The 22,102-nt window shown below is 41.8% G+C and overlaps 1 protein-coding gene across 1 annotated transcript in view; it reads left to right on the top strand.

Annotated features, from left to right (window-relative positions):
- Positions 1 to 2,332: 2,332 nt before the first annotated feature.
- The window catches only part of bcar1 (BCAR1 scaffold protein, Cas family member), a 250,499-nt gene continuing 230,729 nt past the window's right edge, over positions 2,333 to 22,102 (top strand). The window contains exon 1 of the mRNA XM_043707042.2: positions 2,333 to 2,757. Within this exon, the coding sequence (XP_043562977.2) occupies positions 2,746 to 2,757 (12 nt within the window). The 5' untranslated portion in view covers positions 2,333 to 2,745. The remainder of the gene's footprint in view (positions 2,758 to 22,102) is intronic.

Raw genomic sequence — 22,102 nt, 5'->3', positions numbered from 1 at the left:
TGTTCTGTGGGTTGTCAAGTGCTTTGAGGTGTCATAAGGATATGCAAGCCTTTACATAAATGTGATTCTTCCTTTAATAGTAGGATTACCTGTAGAGCAGAAGGATTGGCAAACAGTATGGACAATTATTGGGGCAGCAAACAAGAAAATGAGCAGAAGAGTCAGAGACCAATAGGAAATTGGTTGAGCTGGTGAGATTAGGAACTCTAGCGGGTGAGACGTGGACAATATCCGTGGGATGCATCAAAATAGAAAACGAGCAAAGTGCAGAGAGTTAAAAAAAATTAAGCAGGAAGACACCCAGCAATTAGAAATCAATGGCAGTAAATGCACAAACACACACACACACACACACATATATATATAAATATAGGAGGTCATTTGGCCAATCACGTCTGGACTTGGTGTCCAAATGAGCATCTTAACCTTAGAAAATCTCCGCAAGAATTCTTCTGGGTAGTGTTCAAGGCCCCACCATTTTTAGTTGCTTCATCAGTGACCTTCCCTCCAACATTATGTCGGAAGCTGGATGTTTGCTGATGATTGCACAATGTTCAGGACCATTCGCAACTCCCCAGATACTGAAGCAGTCTGTGTCCATGTGTAGCAAGACTTAGACAACATACAGTCTTGGACTAAATGTGGCAAGGAATATTTGCACCAACTAAGTACAAACCAATGAGCATTTCCATGAAGACAGAACATTGCTTCTTGATATTCAATGGTATTACCATTGCTGAATCCCCCACTATCAACATCTGTGGGGTTATCATTGACCAGAAACTGAACTGAACTGTCCAGATAAATACTGTGACTACAAGAGCAGGTTAGAAATTATATTTTCTGTGTTAAATTACTCACCATCTACAGTATCTTCCCAAAACCTGTGCACCATCTACTAGGCTCAAGTCAGGAGTGTGATGGAATACTCCCCACCTGCCTGGGTGAGTGTAGCTTCAACAGTACTCAAGAAACCTGACACCATCCAGGCCAAAGCAGCCTGCTTCATTGGTACCTATTCACCAGCTCCAATATTCACTCCCTTCACCTGCCCTGCACAGTGACAGCAGGGTATACAAACTGCAGTAACTCACCGAGGCTCCTCCAACAGAATCTTTCCTCTACCATAAGACAAAGGAATGGAAGGCCATTCGGCCCATCGAGTTCACTCTACCATTTAATCATGGCTGATGAGTGTTTCAATTCCACTTACCGGCACTCTCCCTATAGCCTTTAATTCCCTGAGAGACCAAGAATTTATCAATCTCTGCCTTGAAGACACCCAAGGACACCACCTAAAGGTACACAGGATAGGAGTGCATGTGAACACAAGCACATGCAAGTTTCCACCCAAGTCACACACCATCAAAACTTACTGAACTTTTTACAATTGTGTTCATGAACAAACTGATTTCTGTAAAATAATCATTAATCAGCTTGGAATAACACGTCCTATTTACTGTCTTTATTTCCATTTTATTATCTACTGAAATTCACAGACCTAACACTGAGGTAAACACCTTTAAAAAGAATGAAACTTTGGTGGCGGCGTGGAGATAGTAAACCAGGATGGAGCCACATTAATTCCAATGACACACAAGTTGGGAGAATCATCTCTGTAGCAGACAAAGGAATGACATGTTTGAATCGGGAAATTGTATCGAATTCCAGGAGACCGTTAACCCGCATGTTATTAAATAGTCAATGTGAAGTGGTAGGTAGGTCCAGCATTTGGTTCTGAGATTTCCCCCCACTTCCTCCGAGATAACCTGACCAACCCGAAGCGCTCCTGTGGACAGGGTGGGCCAGGCTGTGGAGGAGAGCAGTGTGGTTGCACTGCTTCATCACAAGGTTTTGGGAAGAAGACTAAGCTTCAGCCAGCACTCTGTGTCGGCTCTCTGTGTTGCCGACGTGTAACTCTGTGCACTGAACTCACCTGGAGGGGCACTCCAACCAGCCGAGGCTTTCTGTTGATGGGTAGACTTTTTGCCCAGAGCTGATGGAAGCCGAGAGAGTGCGGGCTGCTGTCACTGAGCCTCGCGGCAGCGCGGGGTATTCGGGACCCCTGCCCCTTGGAGAAGCTGGGGGTGTAAGGGTCCCTTTAATAGGAACTCTTTGCCCTCTGGATTGAGTCGGTGTCCCAGCGCCTGCGCTCTGCACGGCTGGCGGTGCCTTTAAGGTGAAGTTGCTGATTTCGTCATTGCAGCCGATTGAGGGGAGGAAGGGAAAGAGGAAAGAGAGAGAGAGAAGGAAAGAAAGAAAGTAAAAAAGAAAGGAGAGAGAAGGAGAAGGGGTGCCGGCGCTAGGGCTGTCTGGAGTCTGGGGTCTGGGGTCTGGGGTCTGGACATCACGTCAAGGAGTCAGACAGACAGACACTGTGTGGAAGTTAGGCTGCAGCTCAGGGGCTGGACGGCAGGAGCCCAGGGTTAGGGGAGAGGGAGACACACACATACAGACAGAGACAGAGTGACAGGAGGAAGGGAGGGGGAGCTGAGCAGCCGCTGTCACTGAGCTGACAATCACAGAGCGCTCCAAAGCAAACAAAAGCTGCAAGTTGCTCGGAGGCTGACGATCCTCGGCGCCAGAGAGAGAGAGAGTATGGGATCCACCTGATCGCCTTCCGGAAAACCGGGCAGCCCTTCTCCCTCGCCGCTTTCCCAACGCCGGGAGGAAACTGCACGGAAACTGATCGGCGCCGCGTCCCTTTTCGGATCGCCCGGAGCGGAGCGGAGTGCAGTCGGGGAGATGTCTGTGCCCGTGAGTAGCTGTGCCCATTTCAGCCAGTCCCTATCCCCGGCGCTGAGCTGCAGCCTCGCTGCCTGTTTGTAAAAGCTCTCACTCGGGTGAGAGTGCGGTGCTGTGTGTGGCGGTTGTTAGTAGGAGCTGGTTTATTTTGAATGGACACCGAGCCTGTACATTGCTGTGGCCGCCTGTGGGAGAGTGTGCAGGCCGGGCCCCCTAGCCAGCTACCTCCTGCTGTTAGCTGGAGCTCTGGGCACGGCCATTCCCCTCTCCTCCTAGAACAGACCCATGCCCCTGGACCGGTGGACGGGCAGGGGAGAGTGGGCATTTATTTCCTTGTGTACTTTACCCTGTACTTTGCAACTGTAAAAGAATCCAGATTTAGATTTTTTTTTCCGTGTAATTTTTCAAGCTGCTAAGTGTAGCATTTACTGGGGAAGCTTTTTTTTCTGAATTGGAGGAATTGGTTAAATCTTGTTCGTTTGTTTACAAACGGACGACACTAGAATACAGATTGTCTGTCTGTTGATGTTCTGAGTGTGGCTTTTCTGCTGTTTGACCATCATTGCCACCTCTTCATCCCTCTCCCCTCCTCCACCCCCAACAACAGAACAGAGCGACTTTCACCAGCAACTTTTCCCTTGAATACTGTCCATCGTTTCCCTGACATATTCCCAGTATCCCTCTACCCCTCTGTGTCTTTGGACACAGTCTGTTTTGTTAGAACACAGTGACAAGGTGAGGGGAAAATGTGCAAATCCAGGACTGTGGGACAAGCCATACAGAGAGATTTTTCATCATTCATTTCCATCAGGGCGTCACATCGGCTCCATACCCTGGTTTGAAGGTTACCTATTGGAGTCCTGGTGTTTAAGCAATGTATTTTGGGATCTGGGTGTCACTGGAAAGGTCAACACTTATTGTTGATCCTTTGTTGCCCTTGAGAAGGCGGTGATGAGTTGTCTTCTGAGAATTGCTGCAGTCCAGTGGTAAAGATGGACTCATGATGCTGTTAATTGGAGAATTTCAGCTTGTTTTACTGGGCAAGGAGGAAGGAACAGGGGCTTCTTTCCAAGGTCAGTATAGTGAGTGACTTGAAGGGGTACTTGCAGGTTGTGCTATCCATGCTGCCCTTGTTCTTCTCAGTGGTGCTAGACATGATTACCTCCAGTTCAACAGCTTAAAATACAGTCACACTAGTGGAAAGAAACTTGTCTGGGCCCAACATGAAATTACCTTCCTGTTATTTAATAGACTAAAACTTAGGTCCATAGCTTGGAATGTGCACGTCATATGCTGCAATCCCAGATGCTATGAACCTAAGCTATAATTACAGTAAATAGATCAAAATGACCACTTGGATGGTTTCACTTTACTGTTTTCAGGCTGTGTCAGTACAAGGGCCGAATCAGATGTTTTATTAATGTTTGGGATCTCGTCTGTGCTGAGTTTAACATGGAACAGTGTGGTCGGTGTGCGCTGTGTAACAGGGTTGTGGCAGTACCTAAATGGGGTGCTCCCAGTGATTATACAGTGCCAAAGGGGACAGAATCTGATTCCTCAGATTCGAGTGGTTCCTTCGATTTCACTCGTTGGTGTTTAGATTGGTGCATCTTACTGAAACTGAAATCAAATGAAATTCAATAAACTGAGTGCTGATTTGAGTTAAAACCCAGTTTTTGCTGATGGTGTTTGTTGTCTCTGAGTAATGACTCAGCATCTCTGCCGTGAAAACGATACCTTTTGCGAGACTGCATGGAAGTGCAGTGCTGGCAAATTGCTGTGTACCAGTGTGACTTGTTTCACCGACACTGAGAGTATAAGTTAGTGTCGGTGACCATGGTTAGGACTCCCTAGTATTTTGTTAGGTCTCTAGTGTTTTATGAAAATTCGCTGACAGAAACAAATACCTTTGGGGGAAAATGGATAAAATGCAGTTGCAAGTAATCATACAGGGGTTTATTTTATACAAAAACAGCAACAGGAATTGAATAGGAATTGTTCAGTTCAGATAGTCTGTCTGTTCCAATATTAGATAAGCTCTTAATAAACTTTATTTGCTGGGGAGGCAGTGTGTAGTGGTAATGTCACTGGACTAGTAATCAAGAATGATCTAAGGACATGGATTTGAATCCCAACATGGTAGATGGTGAAATTTCAATTCAATTTTTAAAATCTGGAATGGAAAGCTAGCCTAATGATGACCAAGAAGTTATTGTCGATTGTAATAAAACCCCATCTGGTTTACTAATGTCCTTTCAGAGAAGGGATTTTATTGTCCCTACCTAGTCTGGCCTACGTGTGCCTCCAGATTCACAGCAGTGTGGTCTTCTTAACTACCCTTTGAAATGACCCTAGCAAGGCAGTTAGGGATTGGAAAAAAAACTGCTGGTCCAGCTTGAGGTGTCCATGTGCCATGAATGAGTTTAAAACAAAAACATCATAATACTTGTGAATTAGTAAATATTTCACTTTGCATTACCACATGAAACCTGATAACCTACTGAGTGAGTTTTAAGAAAAAGGTAGCGTAGGAGATGAGAATTCTCTTAGACAGCAAGTTGTTATGATCTGAATTCAGTGCGTGAAGGGATGGGTGGAAGCAGATTCACGAGCAACTTCCAAAAGGGAATTGGAATGTTTGAAAAGGAAATATTTGCTGTGCCTTGGGAAAGGAGCAGGTCTAATTGAATAGCTATACCAAAACTCCATCCTGGCCTGAATCACTGCCAGTACTGTCAGATTCTGGCACGTGGAAGCAGGAATATCAGGACACAACTGGATTGTCACTGTAATGTTCTAGACTGCAGCGAGGTGATCTTTTGGACTGTGTGCTGTGATGCAATCCTGTGCGCAAACTAACTTCAGACTATGAACTTCTGTATGTTTCAAAAAGGCAATATCAGGATTTTAATTGCTGGAAGAATAATGTTCAGTTTTTAAAACTGTCTAACACTAAATGAAAATTTCAAATTATAACTTCAAAGATATGTAATATAGGAGCTGACAAATGGCTAATTTGTTCAGGGCACTGCAACGTGAAACTATGTCCTACTTGATTTCAAGTTGATCTGTGTCCTTCATTAGCTTCGTTAGCTGACTTCATTATCTGACTTCAGACATGCAGCAGCATTCTTTCTCAGTTTATTTACGGGATGTGAGGATGGCTGGCTGGGCTGTCATTTTTGTTGCCTATTCTTAAGTTGCTCTTGAGAAGGTGGTGGTGAGGTTCTTTCTTGAGTCCTTGGGGTGTGAGTAAACCCACAGTGCTGTTATGGAGGGATCGTCAGGATTTTGTTCCAACAACAATAAAAGAACAGCAATACGGTTGTAGGCCAGGATGGTGTAAGACATGATGGAAAGCTGACAGGTGGTAATGCATTGACCTTCAGGGTGCTGGACGCCATGGGTTTGGAAGGAGCCTTGGTGAGTTACCAGTGTACCTTGTAGATGGTGCTCGCTGCTACAAATGTGCATGGTTGGTGGGCAAATGAGTGTTGAATGTTAGATGGGATGCCAGTCAAACGGGGCTGCTTTGTCCTGGATTGTGTAGAGCGACTCACGTGCTTTTAGACTTGCATTTATCCAGGCAAGTAGGGAGTATTCCATCACGTGCTTAACTTATACCTTGCAGATAGTGAACAGGCTTTGGGGAGTCAGAAGGTGAGTTACTCGCTGCAGAGCCCCTAGCCTCTGATCTCTTGTTGTAGCCATAGCATTAATTAAGGCGAGTCCAATTCACTTTCTGATCAATGGGAACCCCCAGGTAATGGAAGTCAACCAGCCAGTGTTCCTGCTTTGAATCAATATCTTCAAAGAGGATGTGGAAGGACATTGTGAGTAAGATAAATGCCTTGTATTCACAGAATGATTTTCTCATTATCTGAATGTCACAATGTGGCAACTAATTAAGTACTTCTGAAAAGTAGTCTCAGTTGTTTTGAAGAAAAAGCAACTGTTAATTTGTGAGCTGTCATAAACAGCAGTGCAGTAATGACCAGTAAATCTGATTTGTACTTTACTATTGGGATAAATATTGACTAGGTCTTTGGGCAAGTACTTCTGCTTTTCTTTGGATAGTGTGCTGGGATATTTTACACCCAGCCAAGATAGCAGGAGGGACCTTGATTTAACATGTCATCAGAAACTGGTACTTCTGACAATGCACCACTCGCTAAGCACTGAACTGGATTGGCCACTTGGCCATGTGCAGGGAAACGGGGTATGTTTGGTCAGTTTTCTTTTGTGTGCAAGGAAACATGTGGGAGATACTTATAATGAGGAGAAAAAGGTGGTTCTATGATGCGATGCTCTTGATGATAAAGTAAGCTGTTGGTAAGCATAGTCACCTAGCAGTGGAACTGCATTTCTGTTGCGCTTTTCATAGTTAAGACATCGCAAAACGTTTCACAGCCAGTGAAATACTTTTGCAGTGTTGTCACGTTTTTCATCTGGGAAATGAGGCAGCCAGGTTGAGCACAGCGAAACTGCATAAATAACAATGAAATAAATGACTGGCTTAGCTGTTTAAGATAATGCAGGTAATATCTCTGGATTTGTAGTGGAGGTTGCACATAGCCAGTGTTTGTTTATACTGAAGCTGCTGTTCTCCTGGATCGATTACATTAAAGGTGAACAACACTGGATGAAGATATTTGGAAAACCTTTTTTCCAAATTGTTATGAGTAATAATTTTTCCATATCTCAACATTTATTTAGTCACAGCATATAGACTTGCAAAGGCTAGACTTGTGTTTTTTTTTTATGTTGAGTGATCAGTCAAAACCTTTGTGTGTTTTGTTGTGGTTACAGAACTCCCTGAAAAGAAATCTGTGATGATAACTAATAACATGAAACAAAATGTAAAAAAGTGATGCTGTGATAACAGATGAGAGAAAATACAGTACAGATCAAAGAATCCAGCTTTGCCAGATATGCCATCATTTTCATTCACACAAAGATCCAATCTTTTGTACTTAATAAGCCACTGATTTACTGTGGCCCACTGGTTTAGGAGCATGTGCACTTCACAATTCAAAATGCTGGCTTTCTATCTGTTTCCATTATTAGACCTGGATAACTGTCAGATCCCATCTCTCCAATGTTGTCCCTGTATATATTGCTTGACCTGTTACAGAATCATATAATCAGCTCACACCGCTCCTCGGGTTCCTTCGTACTTTATTGTATTTCAGTGTAATCTCCTGAGCCTGTGACATTACATATTGGATTAAAAAAATCAGGCATTGGTGTATTCTTTTACTAATGTCATTATGGGTATGCAGAATAGGGTAAAATCACCCGTGAAGTTGGTTATCGATATTCAAAGGTTATGTTTTGTACTGGAGAAATTGGATATCTGTATGGAATCAAATCAGTGTTGTTTTGCTGCAGAGTCCCTGTGCGCCCTGTTAGAAAACCAACCGATGCCCTTTAAGTTGGCTGTACAAAATGCAGGTAGATATTTTGGAAGTTTCCATTACAGGCTAAATATTAGAGCTGTGACTTCAAATGATTTTCAGTTGCCCAAGCAATAAACATTCTTCAGTGAAACCCCCAATTAGAAATATTAATATGCTGTGAGTGTCAAATATTACTGATCGCAGTGCGGTTTCAAATTCAATCTCTTTGCTGATTTCCTTTAATCATGGCAATGCCTTGATTTCTGTTCAGTGCAAGTCCCTTTGAATGTCTGTCACCAGATGATAGTTCTGAGGCAGAATCACGCTCATTGCGAATGGTTTGTGATTTGTTATTAGCTATGGATGAATAGCTTGATCCTTCTCTTATTACTGGGTGGCATTTAGTGATTTATTAAACCCCTAGTCCTAAACTGAGATCTTGTCTCGGGTGGATTCTGGCCTTTGGTGAATGTATTTTACGTGCTTATTTTTCTTAATTATGGGGATAACTATTATATGTTTTCATTATTTTTCTCGAATAAGTTATAAGAAAGAAATTGCAGGCTTTTGCAGCTTTAGAGAATATAAGCCAGCACTCCATGTATTTATTTAGCAATTGAAACCTGCTGCAGTTTACAATTACTTATGAGTCATTAATTGTTTTGTATCACATACTGTGCTCTGATTCCACATAGATAAAACAATGCCAACAATTTCTGTGTGCGTGTGATTGCTTTCAGCAAATTGAGCTCTTATCAGCTCCTTTTTTTTAATATTACGCTAAATCATTGACTTTTTCCATTTCTGAAGAACGGTCATTATCCTCTCTCTAGAGATCATGCCTGAGCTGCTGAATGTTCCTCATACTTTCTGCTTTTTCAAATTTCAAATTTCTGGCATCCAGGGTCTTTTGCTTCTGCCCTTTTTTAAAAAATAATTACAGTTGTCTCTGCACTAATGCAACTTTCATGGTTTCTGGGCATAGTGGAAGAGCCACCTTGAGATTTTTTCCAAAAATTGTCATTTATTACGTGTCGCACCCCTCGCTCCAAAAGATGGCATTTTGCTTTAGTAAGACACTGTTTTTCGAGTTAATTATCTACAGCCCACTGTATTGAAATTTGCTTCGTGGGCGATCACATTTTTCGGCCAGGCACTTAAAGCTTCGATGCACCATGTCTATCTAAATGCTGTGACATTGTTGCTGTCACCAGGGGCTAGCTTTGCGGCTCTATCCTAAAAATACCAACCACCGAGTCCTTTGGAGTGATGATTCTATGAACCTTGTGGATTAATTGTTAACTGATTGGATCTGTTCTGTTAATGACGTGATGCTGGTTTTCCAGATTGTCACTTGCCCTGAATTTGAATGTGGTGTCCCACATATTGATCGACAGCTGTCTCAAAAGTTGAAGACTTCTCAATCTGAATGGCCTCCTCCTCTACCTATATTCCTATGATCTCACTCAATGCAATTAAAGAGATTGGTATTTCTGTCTGTCTCTGATTTCCCTCCATCTTTTTGCAAATGCTTTTATCTTCACATAGCAGCCATTCCCCTCTGACTACCCATTGATTTCTTTGGTTTTCCTTGAAAGAGTCCCAGTCCTGTGGAGTGTGGCATAATTACGTCAAGGCTGACAAAAACAATGTGAGCAACACAGCTCATTCTAACCTGGGTCAAAAAGTGCAGTGCTGGAAAAGCACAGCCGGTCAGGCAGCATCCGAGCATAAGCTCTTCATCAGAAATGTCATTCCTGATGAGCTAATGCTCGAAATGTCGACTCTCCTGCTCCTCGGGTGCTGCCTGATCCGCTGTGCTTTTCCAACACCACACTCTGACTCTGACTCTGATCTCCAGCAATCTGCAGTCCTCTCTTTTTCTCCTCATTCTAACCCGGCAAATGTTTCCATTTTAATATCAGATGCAGATTGCACGTAGCTAACTTTTTTTTGGGGCTCCTGCTGTGGATTTGGCTGAAGACTATTCATTTGAAAAAGAAACAAACTTATGGATTCTGCTTTCATTTGCTATGTTGCAAAGGACAAAAACCCAAGGCAGGGTACACTGAACAAGTAGTTCATAATTCAAGCAAATGTTTTTTGTACTTCCATTTTGTATAAGTGTATCTAAAAACTTGAAGAAGGTCAGAAACTGCTGAGCAGTCAGACTTTAAGAATTCTTTTTATTATGTGTGGTAGGACAAGTTGGTAAAGCTGTGCTTTTAAAAAGGTACATTGGATCGGTTACTTTATGAACAAAGGAATAGAGTATAAACGTGCAAAATCGTTGCACAAAGCCTCTAAATTTCTGGTTAGGCCCCTGCATCCGATCCTGGCCACCATGTTTTAGGAAAGGTGTCAGGATTTTAGAAGGAGACAATTTACTGAGATGGTGTGAAGGATGAGAACCTTCAAATTGTATGGAAAATGGGAATTATTCTCCTTTTTGAAGGAGAGATTTTATGGATGTTTCAAAATTATCAGGAGTGAATAGGGCAAAACCATTTTCCACTGGCAAGAGGGTTTATTACCTGAGGGTCAGATTTAAGGTAACCTAGTTTAAGTGCTGAGTGAGAGATGAGGTTGCAAAATGATATTATTTTTATGCAGGGAATTCATATTGTGTAAAAAGTACTGCTTGAAAAGAGTGATGGAAACATATTGAATCGTAGTATTTCAAAGAGAACTGAAAATACATTTGAAGATAAAACGTTTGTGATGGGGGTTAATTCAGAAACTGTTTCTCAGTCATTTTTTTTAAAATAAAGGGTCAAATACCTCATTTTGCACTGTCAAATTCATCATTTTATGATACAGTAAAAGATATCACCATTGAAATTTAATATTTGAATTAACTACTATAATGTGAACTGAAATAAATCGCAGAGAGAGATTGATGTATTTTCCACTTCTTTCAATTGCTGCCAATTGATATGATTCCAGCTATTGGGAATACTGGACAAGTCAGATCCCAGAGTGTGACCTAGCTTGATGGATTGTAAGTTTAATTTTTGCAGTTGGTTATTTTGCTTGTTCATAATGGAAATTTATTCAAATCAGGCTGTAAATATTCTTTAATGAAGGAACTCCAGATTTATTGCACAAATGAAAACAACAAAGCTGTGTAAATGACTGACTGCTTATTAAGCTCTTAATATAAACAGCAAAACAAAGTTTCAACCCGCTTCCCAGCAAAATCCATTACTCACTCAATCCCAGATGAATATCATTCCTGTCTTTACTCTTTTTAATTTCCCCTTTACTGATTTCTTTCTTTCTTAGACTGCTGAAACTGTTTATGACTTCTTTCCAGTTTGGCTGATGAGACAGGTGTGATACCTAAACCCCTTTGCAATTCTAACAGCTTAAAAATATCTATACAAAGTCTCTCAGCTGGGAGACTTCATGATCTAAAACCTGATGGGTTAAAAACTGTTTGCCTAAGCTGAACTCCTGATTCTTCTGAACTGAAGTCAAAATTAATGGCCCTGGTCTGTTTTTTTTAATCCTGTCTATTGTAAACACGGCAATATAAACATTCCATCAGTTAACCCTTGAGTATCCTGGTAGGCACTTCACTGAATTACATGCCTTCTTGGTGATGATGTACTTAGATTACTGCTCGAAATTATTTTCTGACCCTTTCAAATAAAATTATGCTTCATGACATTGAAACCAAAATCCATCTGCCTCTATTTTAAGCATCCAAATTCCAAAAATGCAAATCATGGTAACATGTTTAACTCAATTAACATTATTTCTGGTTGGACCTCTTTCCCCCTTTCTGTTTTATGAAGTGGAAAAGCGTTCTTGATTAAAACAATGAAACGTTTTGCCAAATTGCTGAATTGTTTTCAGGCAGAACGTATTAATGACTTACATAGTATGGTTACAGGATTTCTTTTTCCTGTATCCTTTGGAAGGGAATGGAGAGAAATAAAGCCAGATTTTTGGGTCCTAAATGATCTTTTTTGATCCTTGACCTCTTCCTTGATTTCCTGTTAGCTGTTGCCAATCTGCAAAGGTCGCAGAGTGACCAAGTAATTTTCCAGTGGTTATTTGTTCACTTGATATAATTTGAACTGATTTTTCTTTTGATAGAGTCAGTGACTGAAGTTGACATTTAAGAGAGAAAATAGAATCAATGTAAAGTTCTATGTGATTCTATATGGAGGGGTGCCCAGCAGTTTTAGTTTGACATTGTGGATGGTAACGAGCTTTTATTCTTTTGAAACTGATGTCGGAAAGTATGTGCTGCAATTTGCCTGGGAATGTATTGAGATTTTATTTCTGTATAAAGTGAGAGGGGCATCAGCACGCTAGCTACTGCCTACAAGCAGCCTGTCGAACAATGGCAAGTATTGGAAACCAAGCTGAGGGTTCTCAAGATGCAGTTTAACATGTGTTCTGTATTAAAGTATCTTGAAAGAGCTGTTCTTTATTCTGCTGTGGAAGATGCGGCCCTTAAGTTGCAATCTGTTTGCTGGTTACTGCACGCAGGGGCTGCTGCCTCTGCTGTTTGTTCCACTCATTAAACTTTTTTAAGTCAACACTTGCAGAAATTGGGAAAACAGGGGCTGTAACACGTCCACCTACTTCTTCACACACAGTAGAGGAAAATCTGTTCCTGCAAGCAACTAATTCAGTGACTCTGGTGCTAACACATTATCCCATTAAGTTGATTTGGAAGACTTTTTTTAAAAATATGAATAGCTAGATGAATAAAGTAGCAATGTCCATGCATATCTGAATTAAGGTTCTTTCTAACAGGAAGGCAAAGACTGAGATGTTTTCTGATATAAGACCATGAGACATAGAAGTGGAAGGAAGGCCATTCGGCCCATCGAATCCACTCTGCCATTCAATCATGGGTGGGCATTTCAACGCCACTTACCCGTACTCTCCCCGTAGCCCTTAATTCCTTGCGAGAAGAATAATTTATCAATCACTGCCTTGAAGACATTTAATGTCCCGGCCTCCACTGCGCTCCGTGGCAATGAATTCCACAGGCTAACCACTCTCTGGCTGATGAAATGTCTCCTCATTTCTGTTCTAAATTAAACCCCTCTAATTCTAGGGCTGTGCCCACTGGTCCTAGTATCCCCGCCTAACGGAAACAATTTCCCAGTGTCCACCCTTTCTAAGCCATGCATTATCTTCTCAGTTTCTATTAGATCTCCGCTCAACCTTCTAAACTCGAATGAATACAATCCCAGGATCCTCAGCCATTCATCATATGTTAGGGCTACCATTCCCGGGATATCGGTTGATAAAATGATGAAATGGTTCAATTATGTAAGCATAGAGGAAATATGTGTGGTATGGCTGCATAGTCAAAATCAGGTTCTGCAGCTGCTGTTTTGGCCTGAGCTGATTGTTTTTGGTACTGTGGGTTTATCATTGCCTCCAGTCACAGGGGCAGGACACAGAGATAGGCCCAAAACTGCTGCAGCCACAATGGGAATTGAACCCAGGGCTGTTGGTGGGAGTTCTTCTGAACCAACTGAAAAACAACTGGAAAAGGCTTCTCAACCACTGAGGCATCACTGTTCAGTGACAACATAACCCCAGCTCCAGACTGAGTCTGGGTCTGAATGTAAGTGTAAGTCCATGAGAAAGAAGTGGCACATTTCAAATGGGGGAATGAAGATAGGACGGAAACTCCGAGAATCGGGTTGTGCAGGAAGTGCTGGTAAAATGATAGTCAACGAGACATGACACCCATTAATCTACTGATGTTAAAATGAAACAACACTAAATGTGAGGATTTATTGCACCAATGTAAGTTGAATGATATAACACTAATTGTGTTATAGACTAATTGTTGCAAATAATCTATCAATTAGACTAAAATAAACCCATAATCGAGAGATTCTGGAAGATTTTAGGAACTATAATCCTAAAGTCATCTCTACCTCTCAATCAATACTATATTAATCGCACATGTACTGGATTAATGCTTTAATATTACTGTATACGGGGAGGGCGGGGAGCAGAGGTTAGATGGGGGTGGAGGCAGTAGGTTGGGGGTTGGTGGGGAGAGTGGCATCAAACAAGAATTAGTAAAGGGAATGGACCTTACGGAAGGCAGAGAAGGGTGGGGAGGGGAAGATGTTCTTGGTGGTGAAGTCCAATTGCAGTTGGCGATTGTATTTGAGGATGCGGCGACTGATGGGATGGTAGGTGCGGACAAGCAGGACCCGTCTTTATTGTGTTTGGAGGGGGATTGTTTCGAGCATTGATTACTAGGGAGACACATTTTGACAAATTTGGAAAAAATGTGCTTTTCTTCCTGTCCAATTCTGTTGATGTGGGAAGTAGTTTAGTTGCTGTATAAGAATTTATCAGTTGTTGGACTGTGTAGTTGGACCTTGTTTGTATTTATCTTGTTTTTGTATATTCATTCCTACCAGCTGCAATCTGATTCCCTTCCTCCCTGTCAATGGCAATGTACATTACAGTGATCAACACCCATCACTGTCCTCTCAACTTCTTGGTGTGTTATAATTTGAACCGTATTCCTTTGTAATGTAATAAATACAGAAAGTGCTGGAGAAACTCCTCAGGTCTGGCAGCATCTGCAGAGAGATGTTTCTATCTGAACAGATACTGCCAGACCTGTTGCGATCCTCCAACACTTTTTCTGTTTATATTACAGACTTTATTCCTCTGTTATGTGCAATGTTCATTTTTAAGACATCCTGAAAGTTAGCAGATTTCTTGCCATTTGGTTCCTTTCTTGCCAACCGGTGCATCTATTTGTTTTGCTCTCAGAATTGGCATCACTAGCTTTGTTTTATTGACTGGAGTTCCAACATTGGCTGGGCAGTTAGTCACAATACTGGAGAACTGACAGTGTCTAAGGGATTGTACCTTACCCTGAGTCTGCAACTTCAGGGAAGGATGGGGGAGGGACATGACAAACTACAGGGCAAGAGAAGGGATGGGATGAGGCATTGACCAGTCAAATTAAAGGAAATGGTAGAGTAATGTTGCAGTGCATGCAGTTGTATTGGAACTTTGGATTTACATATTATGCTAATAAGTTGAATTGTCCTCTTTTCCTCTCTCCTCTCCTCTTTCTCACCTCTTTCTCTCCTCTCTCCTCTCTCCCCTCTCCCCCTCTCCCCTCTCATGATTCGAGCAGGTCCCTAGATCCTGCTGATGTAAGGATCCCTCGATTGTGTTGGTACAGTGGGATTATCCCACTCAGCTATTATCCATTGACTTTCCATGATTAATGTAGCTACAAACCTGCAGTAAGGTGGTGATGAAGATGAGAAATGACAGTGGAATTTTCCTTGTGCCTGTTTGCACAGCAAGGTAGCAAAGCCACTTGAGCACTTCTCCTGTTAAACTGGTTGTAATAAGGTAAGTCAACACAGGCCGGGAATTGGATGTAATCTAACCTGATCTTCTTCAATTGGTGAACTTTTTGAGCAGTTAGGAAGATCGTTGTTAATCACATTCTGTGATGTGATTATTGATTTTCTATGAAGATATGTTATTGTGTCTAAATACATTTTCTAATGTAAAGCTTCAATGTGACACAGTGGCTCAGTGGTTAGCACTGCTGCCTCACAGCACCAAGGTCCCAGGTTTGATTTCAACCTCGGGCGACTGTCTGTGTGGAGTTTGTACGTTCTCCCCGTGTCTGCGTGGGCTTCCTCCAGGTGTTCTGGTTTCCTCCCACAATCCAAAGATGTGCGGGTTAGGTGAATTGTCCATGTTAAATTGCCCATAGTGTTGGGTGCGTTAGTCAGAGGGAAATGGGTCTGGGTGGGTTACTCTGTGGAGGGTTGGTGTGGACTGGTTGGGCCAAAGGGCCTGTTTCCACACAGTGTAGGGAATCTAATCTAATCTAATTTGAAGCATCACAGAATGGAATGATATTTTTGGTGCGGTTGTTTACCGGTGACATTCGCACTTCATCCTACCAGCAGTTTCTTTGGGAGATTGATAAAGGAGCAGGATTGATAGTGAGTATTGGGATCTTTTCAGCCTCGACTATCCCATTCCAGCGAAGGGAGCTGAGACATGCCACATGCACACAGTCAGCAGGCAGAGGTAGTCAGCTGTGTCTGGGGACTTTGCCATTTGGCTCACCCACTGATCGAGTGGGACGGGATTGAAGAGGTCGTTAAGAAGGTAAAATGGGTGGGAGAGAGAGAGAGAGAGAGAGAGAGATTACAGCCTTCTGGTGAGTTAGCTCAGTTAGACTGTGCTGTTATTGCATTATCCACGCCTGTGACCATAATGTGTGGTGAATGGGCAAAAAAAGTCCCTGCAAATATCCTGATTGCCCTCAGGCAAGGAAAGGAAATAGACACATTCACCATCTCTCACCCACCTGTACCACCAAGAAACACGTGTCTGGGGATATTGGGTGAGAACAAAGAAATATTGCATTTGTAGAACATCTTTTTACAAACTCTGGATGCCCCCAAAGTGTTTCTACAGCCAACCGAATCCTTTTTGAACTGTATACTCAGATTTCATTGAGGAGAAAGTGAGGTCTGCAGATGCTGGAGATCAGAGCTGAAAATGTGTTGCTGGAAAAGCGCAGCAGGTCAGGCAGCATCCAGGGAACAGGAGAATCGACGTTTCGGGCATAAGCCCGAACTTCCTGAAGAAGGGCTTATGCCCGAAACGTCGATTCTCCTGTTCCCTGGATGCTGCCTGACCTGCTGCGCTTTTCCAGCAACACATTTTCTACTCCGATTTCATACCAAGAATGTGTCAGGCAACGTGCACACAGCAATGGCCCGATCAGCAGTTGTGATCACTGTTGCCTGTAAGCTGCATGGCTGTGCAACCCCTTTGCACATTCCAACCAGCATGCAAATATCAATATGCAAATCTCAGCATGCAAATGGTAGCATGCAAACAATCAGCCCCAGTGGTCATTTGGCCTTGCTTGGATTTCCAAGATCACAAAATTTGGAAAATGTTCACCTTTAGTCCTTCTGGTTCGCACACCATCCTTGATGCTCCAAAACATTGGAGGGAACATCGGATATGATGCTGGTTCAGGCATAAACATTGGACAGGAATTCCATGGTTTACTTTGATAGGCCTTGCTTTGATGCCTCCTCTTAAAGGCAGCACCTCTAACCATGCAGCACTCCCTCAGTACTGCAGTAGAGTGTCAGCCTTGATTATCTGCTTGAGATCACTGAAGTGAGGTTTGAACCCACAGCCTCTGAGGTGAAGTGGTACCACTGAGCTACAGTTGACAAGATTTGACTCAGCAGCAGTGCCCACTATTGTTGATTAGGCTGTTGGCACTCGGTACCTAGTCTGCTGTATGAAGAAGGTTCATTCAATGAGTTGGTTATTGGGACCTGTGGGACCCCTCAATCTCTCTTTTTCAACAAAGACCCAAAACTTCCAACTTTGGAGCAGGGAAGTCACTGCTGAGTGGGAAGGACTGAAGCTGAAACCAATTTGTTTTGGTGCGCAAATGTTTCATTCGTGCATTTGGGCGTACAGCCAGGTGGGTGGACTCGGGTGGGGAGATGGAGGAGGAGTAGTTGCTGGGGTAACTGGAACTGAACAAAGGCGATACATTGTATTTTTGGTGCACAGGAGAGGGACATGGCTTTCATACTTGTGTTCGTAAATAGCTAGTCAGCAGTGTGGATATTATTATCCCTCGGTTTCAGCTGGACAGCTTGCAACAATTGAAAGGTATCATTTTGTGACAATGACTCCCTCTGAGGCAGTATGTAAAATACCCATTGCCTCAGGCCATAACACTCTGGGGGACATGTCCCCCAATGTAAACATGCAGTAAGATACCAATCAAACACCTAAAGATAGAGGAAAATCTTCGCTCTTAACTCCAAAAGCAAATGAAGTCACTACATCAAGTAAGTTAGGAGAGAAAGCATTCCTTGTTCTTTGGGTTACCTGGGCCAGATTCCAAAAACATCAACAGTCTGAACAAAAATACTTTTTTTAAAATGCAGCTAGCTCCACAGTACAATGTGTGCCTGTTTTTTTTTTTATTTGGATGCTTTGGTGCCAGTTATTATATTTAGCAAGTCTGTTAAAGCTATGGTCCGATTACACACCATGTAAATTTGGCTGCCTTTCCACAGGCGAAGAACCCAGGAAAATACTGCTGGGGATATTAAATACTTCCCATGGTGCATTTCTTTGTTCATTGTATTATGTCAGGAGAGACATTGACATACTTCTATATTAACTACATCAACTTGTCTGTTAACTCAATTGAATGGAAAATCTTTTCATGGAAACACGTAGAACTTTACAGCGGACAAGCAAGCCACATGGCCCCACAGCTGTATTCCTTGTGTTTATGGCCCACACAATCCTCCACAATGTCTTAATCTATCAACACATCCTTCATAGGTTTGCCTGGCTTCCCTTATTTAACCTTGATGACGATTTGCATTTGCATGAGTATCTTTAACATTGTGACATTGCCCAAGAGGAATATAATCAAACAAATGAAAACTAAATGAGCCAACAAAAAAGACATAAAGACAGTTAAATAAAAACTTGGTGGAAGAGCTGGTCTTTAAAGAGTATCTGAAAGGAACAGCTAGATTGGTTTAAGGAAGGATTTCCAATATTCAGAGCCTAGATAGGTGAGAACACTGTCATCTGTGGAGGGAGGCATTGAGCTAATTGTTACTTACTAATAACACCATGATAATTTGTAAATGTTTGTTTTTTCAATTGCTACAATGTATTGATGTGATGGCAGGTTTACTATTTATTGGATTGAATGCTCCAATGTCGTTTTACTTTGTAGTTGATGTCTGGAGATTAGGCATGAGATTAGGCTATGGAGCCAATTATAACCGAAGATGCAAAGCGTTTAACTGCAAATCATTCTCTGTCTGTCTCTCTCTGTCTCTCTCTCTCTCTCTCTCTCTGTCTCTCTCTGTCTCTCTCTCTCTCTCTCTGTCTCTCTCTCTCTGTCTCTCTCTCTCTCTCTGTCTCTCTCTCTCTGTGTCTCTCTCTCTCTGTCTCTCTGTGTCACTCTTTCTGTTAATTTGCTTTTCTTTCCAGTGTTCATATGTGACTGATGTTGCTTTGTATTTGTGAAGAGTCACAGAGCTATGGGTTAGGATCCCCCACAGGTGGTAATTTTATAATGCAGAAGTTGTTGATGGAGCTACAGAGGACGCCCACACAAACTGATAATTGAAGAATCTCCTAGACATTTATGACTTGACATTTATCGTTGGCTATTTAGAAATGAATCCATTGTAGAGTGCGTATATTTGTATGGGATTTATTGCTCACATCAAAAAGAAACTCAACCTTAGATAAGTGAAAAACGCTGCCTGAATTTAAGATCCCTTTGGTCCAATTGGGTACTGTGTTATTTGTTATTGTGGCTGTATCCTTTCAGACATCTTAGATACAGGTTGTTCTACTAATGCATGTGTTTCATTAATGCAAATTTGCTATAATGCGATTGACAAATTGGGGACACTGTTTCGACAGTGCAAACTTTCAAAGTGTATATTGGCTATAACACAAATCAGACCCCATTAGTTTAAATGGTGCTGCTACTACACCATTTTCTTATAACATGGGATTGCATGAGAATGGAACTATTGCGTTACAGCAGACCTGATTGTATTTCTAAAATGGTTATGATTTTCACAAAGAAATAGTAAAGAAATGAACATTTGCGTTTTTACAGAGCCATTCATCACTACAGGACAATCCAAAGTGCTTTGTACTCTTTGATTTATAGTCAGTATTGAAACAAAGGAACTAGAGAAGCCAGTTTGAGCACAACAGTCCCCATAATCAGCAATGTGGTCATGACCAGGTAATCTGTTTAACTTGTTGCTTGAGGGAAAAATGTTGAGCAGGCACCTGATGTTCTCCTAATCTTGGAATACTGTCAGATATAAACCCAGCTGCAAGGGCATTTTAACATATAGAAACTTGTATCGATGTGACTATTATTTATGTGTACTGTCATCTTTAGCTGTGATGAAGGATTATGATATTGTTGTTTTGAAACTTTGGTTCAATCCATGTTTTGAGCTTTTTATATCTTTAAACTTGATTTGCATTTTGATATTGTGTGGTTTAAGAAGGGAAGGGCTTAGTTTTATACTTGGGTTCTCTGAGTGGTACCAGGGTATTTGGAAATGTAGTTACATGCATTTAATGAGCCCTTCTAACAAAAAAAATCCCTTGAGGTGAATAGTTCAGTGCCTTAGGAAAATGAAGACGGAGAAGAGGGGAAAACATTTTGGGCTTTGCCTCACAAACCAGATGTTCTATGACACAAAGGGGATAGAGACAGAAAGAGAATCGTCCAGAAATTAGGAGTGCGTAAGTATATTTTTGGGAGAACAAGTCTAAGGCAGGAAGAGGCTGTTAGCTTAGCAGTCTCTTAAAGCAGGATTTGAGTTGAAAAGAAGTCCTGAGTGGCTTATTATGTAAGGGAAAGCTCCGGAAATACAAGATGGCGAAAGAGGACTTTAAGGAGTCCATGTTAACAAAGAAATAAAGTTTGTTTGCAGTTTATTGGAGGGCCTCCTAATGAGACATTAACTCAAGAAGATAACATGAAGAGAATGCAGACATTTGCCTGAAAGAAATGAAATACAGCACTGTGAACTGAAGGAGGAACTTGCAAGCGGACATAGTGATCCTTCGCCAAAGTTTGAGTATCTTTTTAAGGTGTTTCTTGAGGGTGAAAGATTTGGAGCTTTTTTTAATGGTTTCTGTAATTAGATCATTTTGGATATTTCTTAAACAAGTACGTAAGTTAGCTTGCTGAGCTGGAAGATTTGTTTTCAGGTGTTATGTCACCATGACGAGGTAACATCATTAATGAGAGTCTCCGGTGGGATGTCCCGCCTCTCTAGTTATAGGTCTTAGTTTCTTAAGGTGGGTGCTGTCATTTCTGGTTCTTTTTTTTCCAAGGGAAGGTAGATAGGAACTAAATTGATGTGTTTATTGATGGCATTCTAACCAGAACTCTATGCCTCTAAGAATTCTCTTGTGTGTCTTTGTTTCGCTTGTCCTAGGATGTGTGTGTTGTCCCAGCTAAAATGGTGATCCTCTTTGGCTGTATGTAGGGAAACTAGTGATAGTGGGTCATGTCTTTTGGTGGCCAGTTGTGTTCATGTATTCTAGTGGCAAGTTTCCTGCTAGTTTGTCTGACATAGTGTTTTTTTACAGTTCTTGTATAGTATCTTGTAAATGACATTAGATTTGCTGGTGGTATCGAATGGATTTTTTAGGTTCATTAGTCACTGTTAGGTAAGAAACAAACCCAAATAAGGAGACACAATACAACCAAAATCTATAGCCACACAACCTTACCTCAATGACATATATCAGAAATGACTTCCAGACTAGTCAGACCCCTTGGCATCATGGTAGCCCACAAATCTACCAACACACAAACAGTGACTAATGAACCTAAAGGATCCATTAGGTACCACCAGCAAATCTAATGTCATTTACAAGATACCATGTAAGAACTGTTTAAAAAGAAAATCAGACAAACTAGCAGGAAACTTGCCACCAGGATCCATGAACACCAACTAGCCACCAAAAGATGCCATTCACTATCACTAGTTTCCATACATACAGACAAAGAAGGACGCCACACATATGGGACTATGTATGGGACAACACACACATCCTAGGACAGGCAAAACAAAGACATGCACGAGAATTCTTTTGAGGAATGGCATTCTAACCAGAACTCCATCAATAAACACATTGATTTAGATCCTATCTACCTCCCCTTGAAAAAAAACAGAAATGACATCACCCACCTTAAGAAACCAAGACTTATAAATAGAGTGGCGGGACATAGCACCAGCGTTTCACCAGAGACTCTCCCTGATAATGTTACCTAGTCATGGTAACAAAACATCTGAAAACAAACCTTCAAGCTCAGTGAGCTAACTTACAGATTTATCATCAACCTGATCTAC

The sequence above is a fragment of the Chiloscyllium plagiosum genome, unplaced genomic scaffold (assembly GCF_037043375.1).
Source record: "Chiloscyllium plagiosum isolate Xiang-an unplaced genomic scaffold, Cpla_swu_hap1 HiC_scaffold_17, whole genome shotgun sequence".
NCBI classification, from domain to species: Eukaryota; Metazoa; Chordata; class Chondrichthyes; order Orectolobiformes; family Hemiscylliidae; genus Chiloscyllium; species Chiloscyllium plagiosum.
The sequence above is the reverse complement of the archived record's forward strand: the minus strand, read 5'-3'. Positions and strand labels throughout refer to the sequence as shown.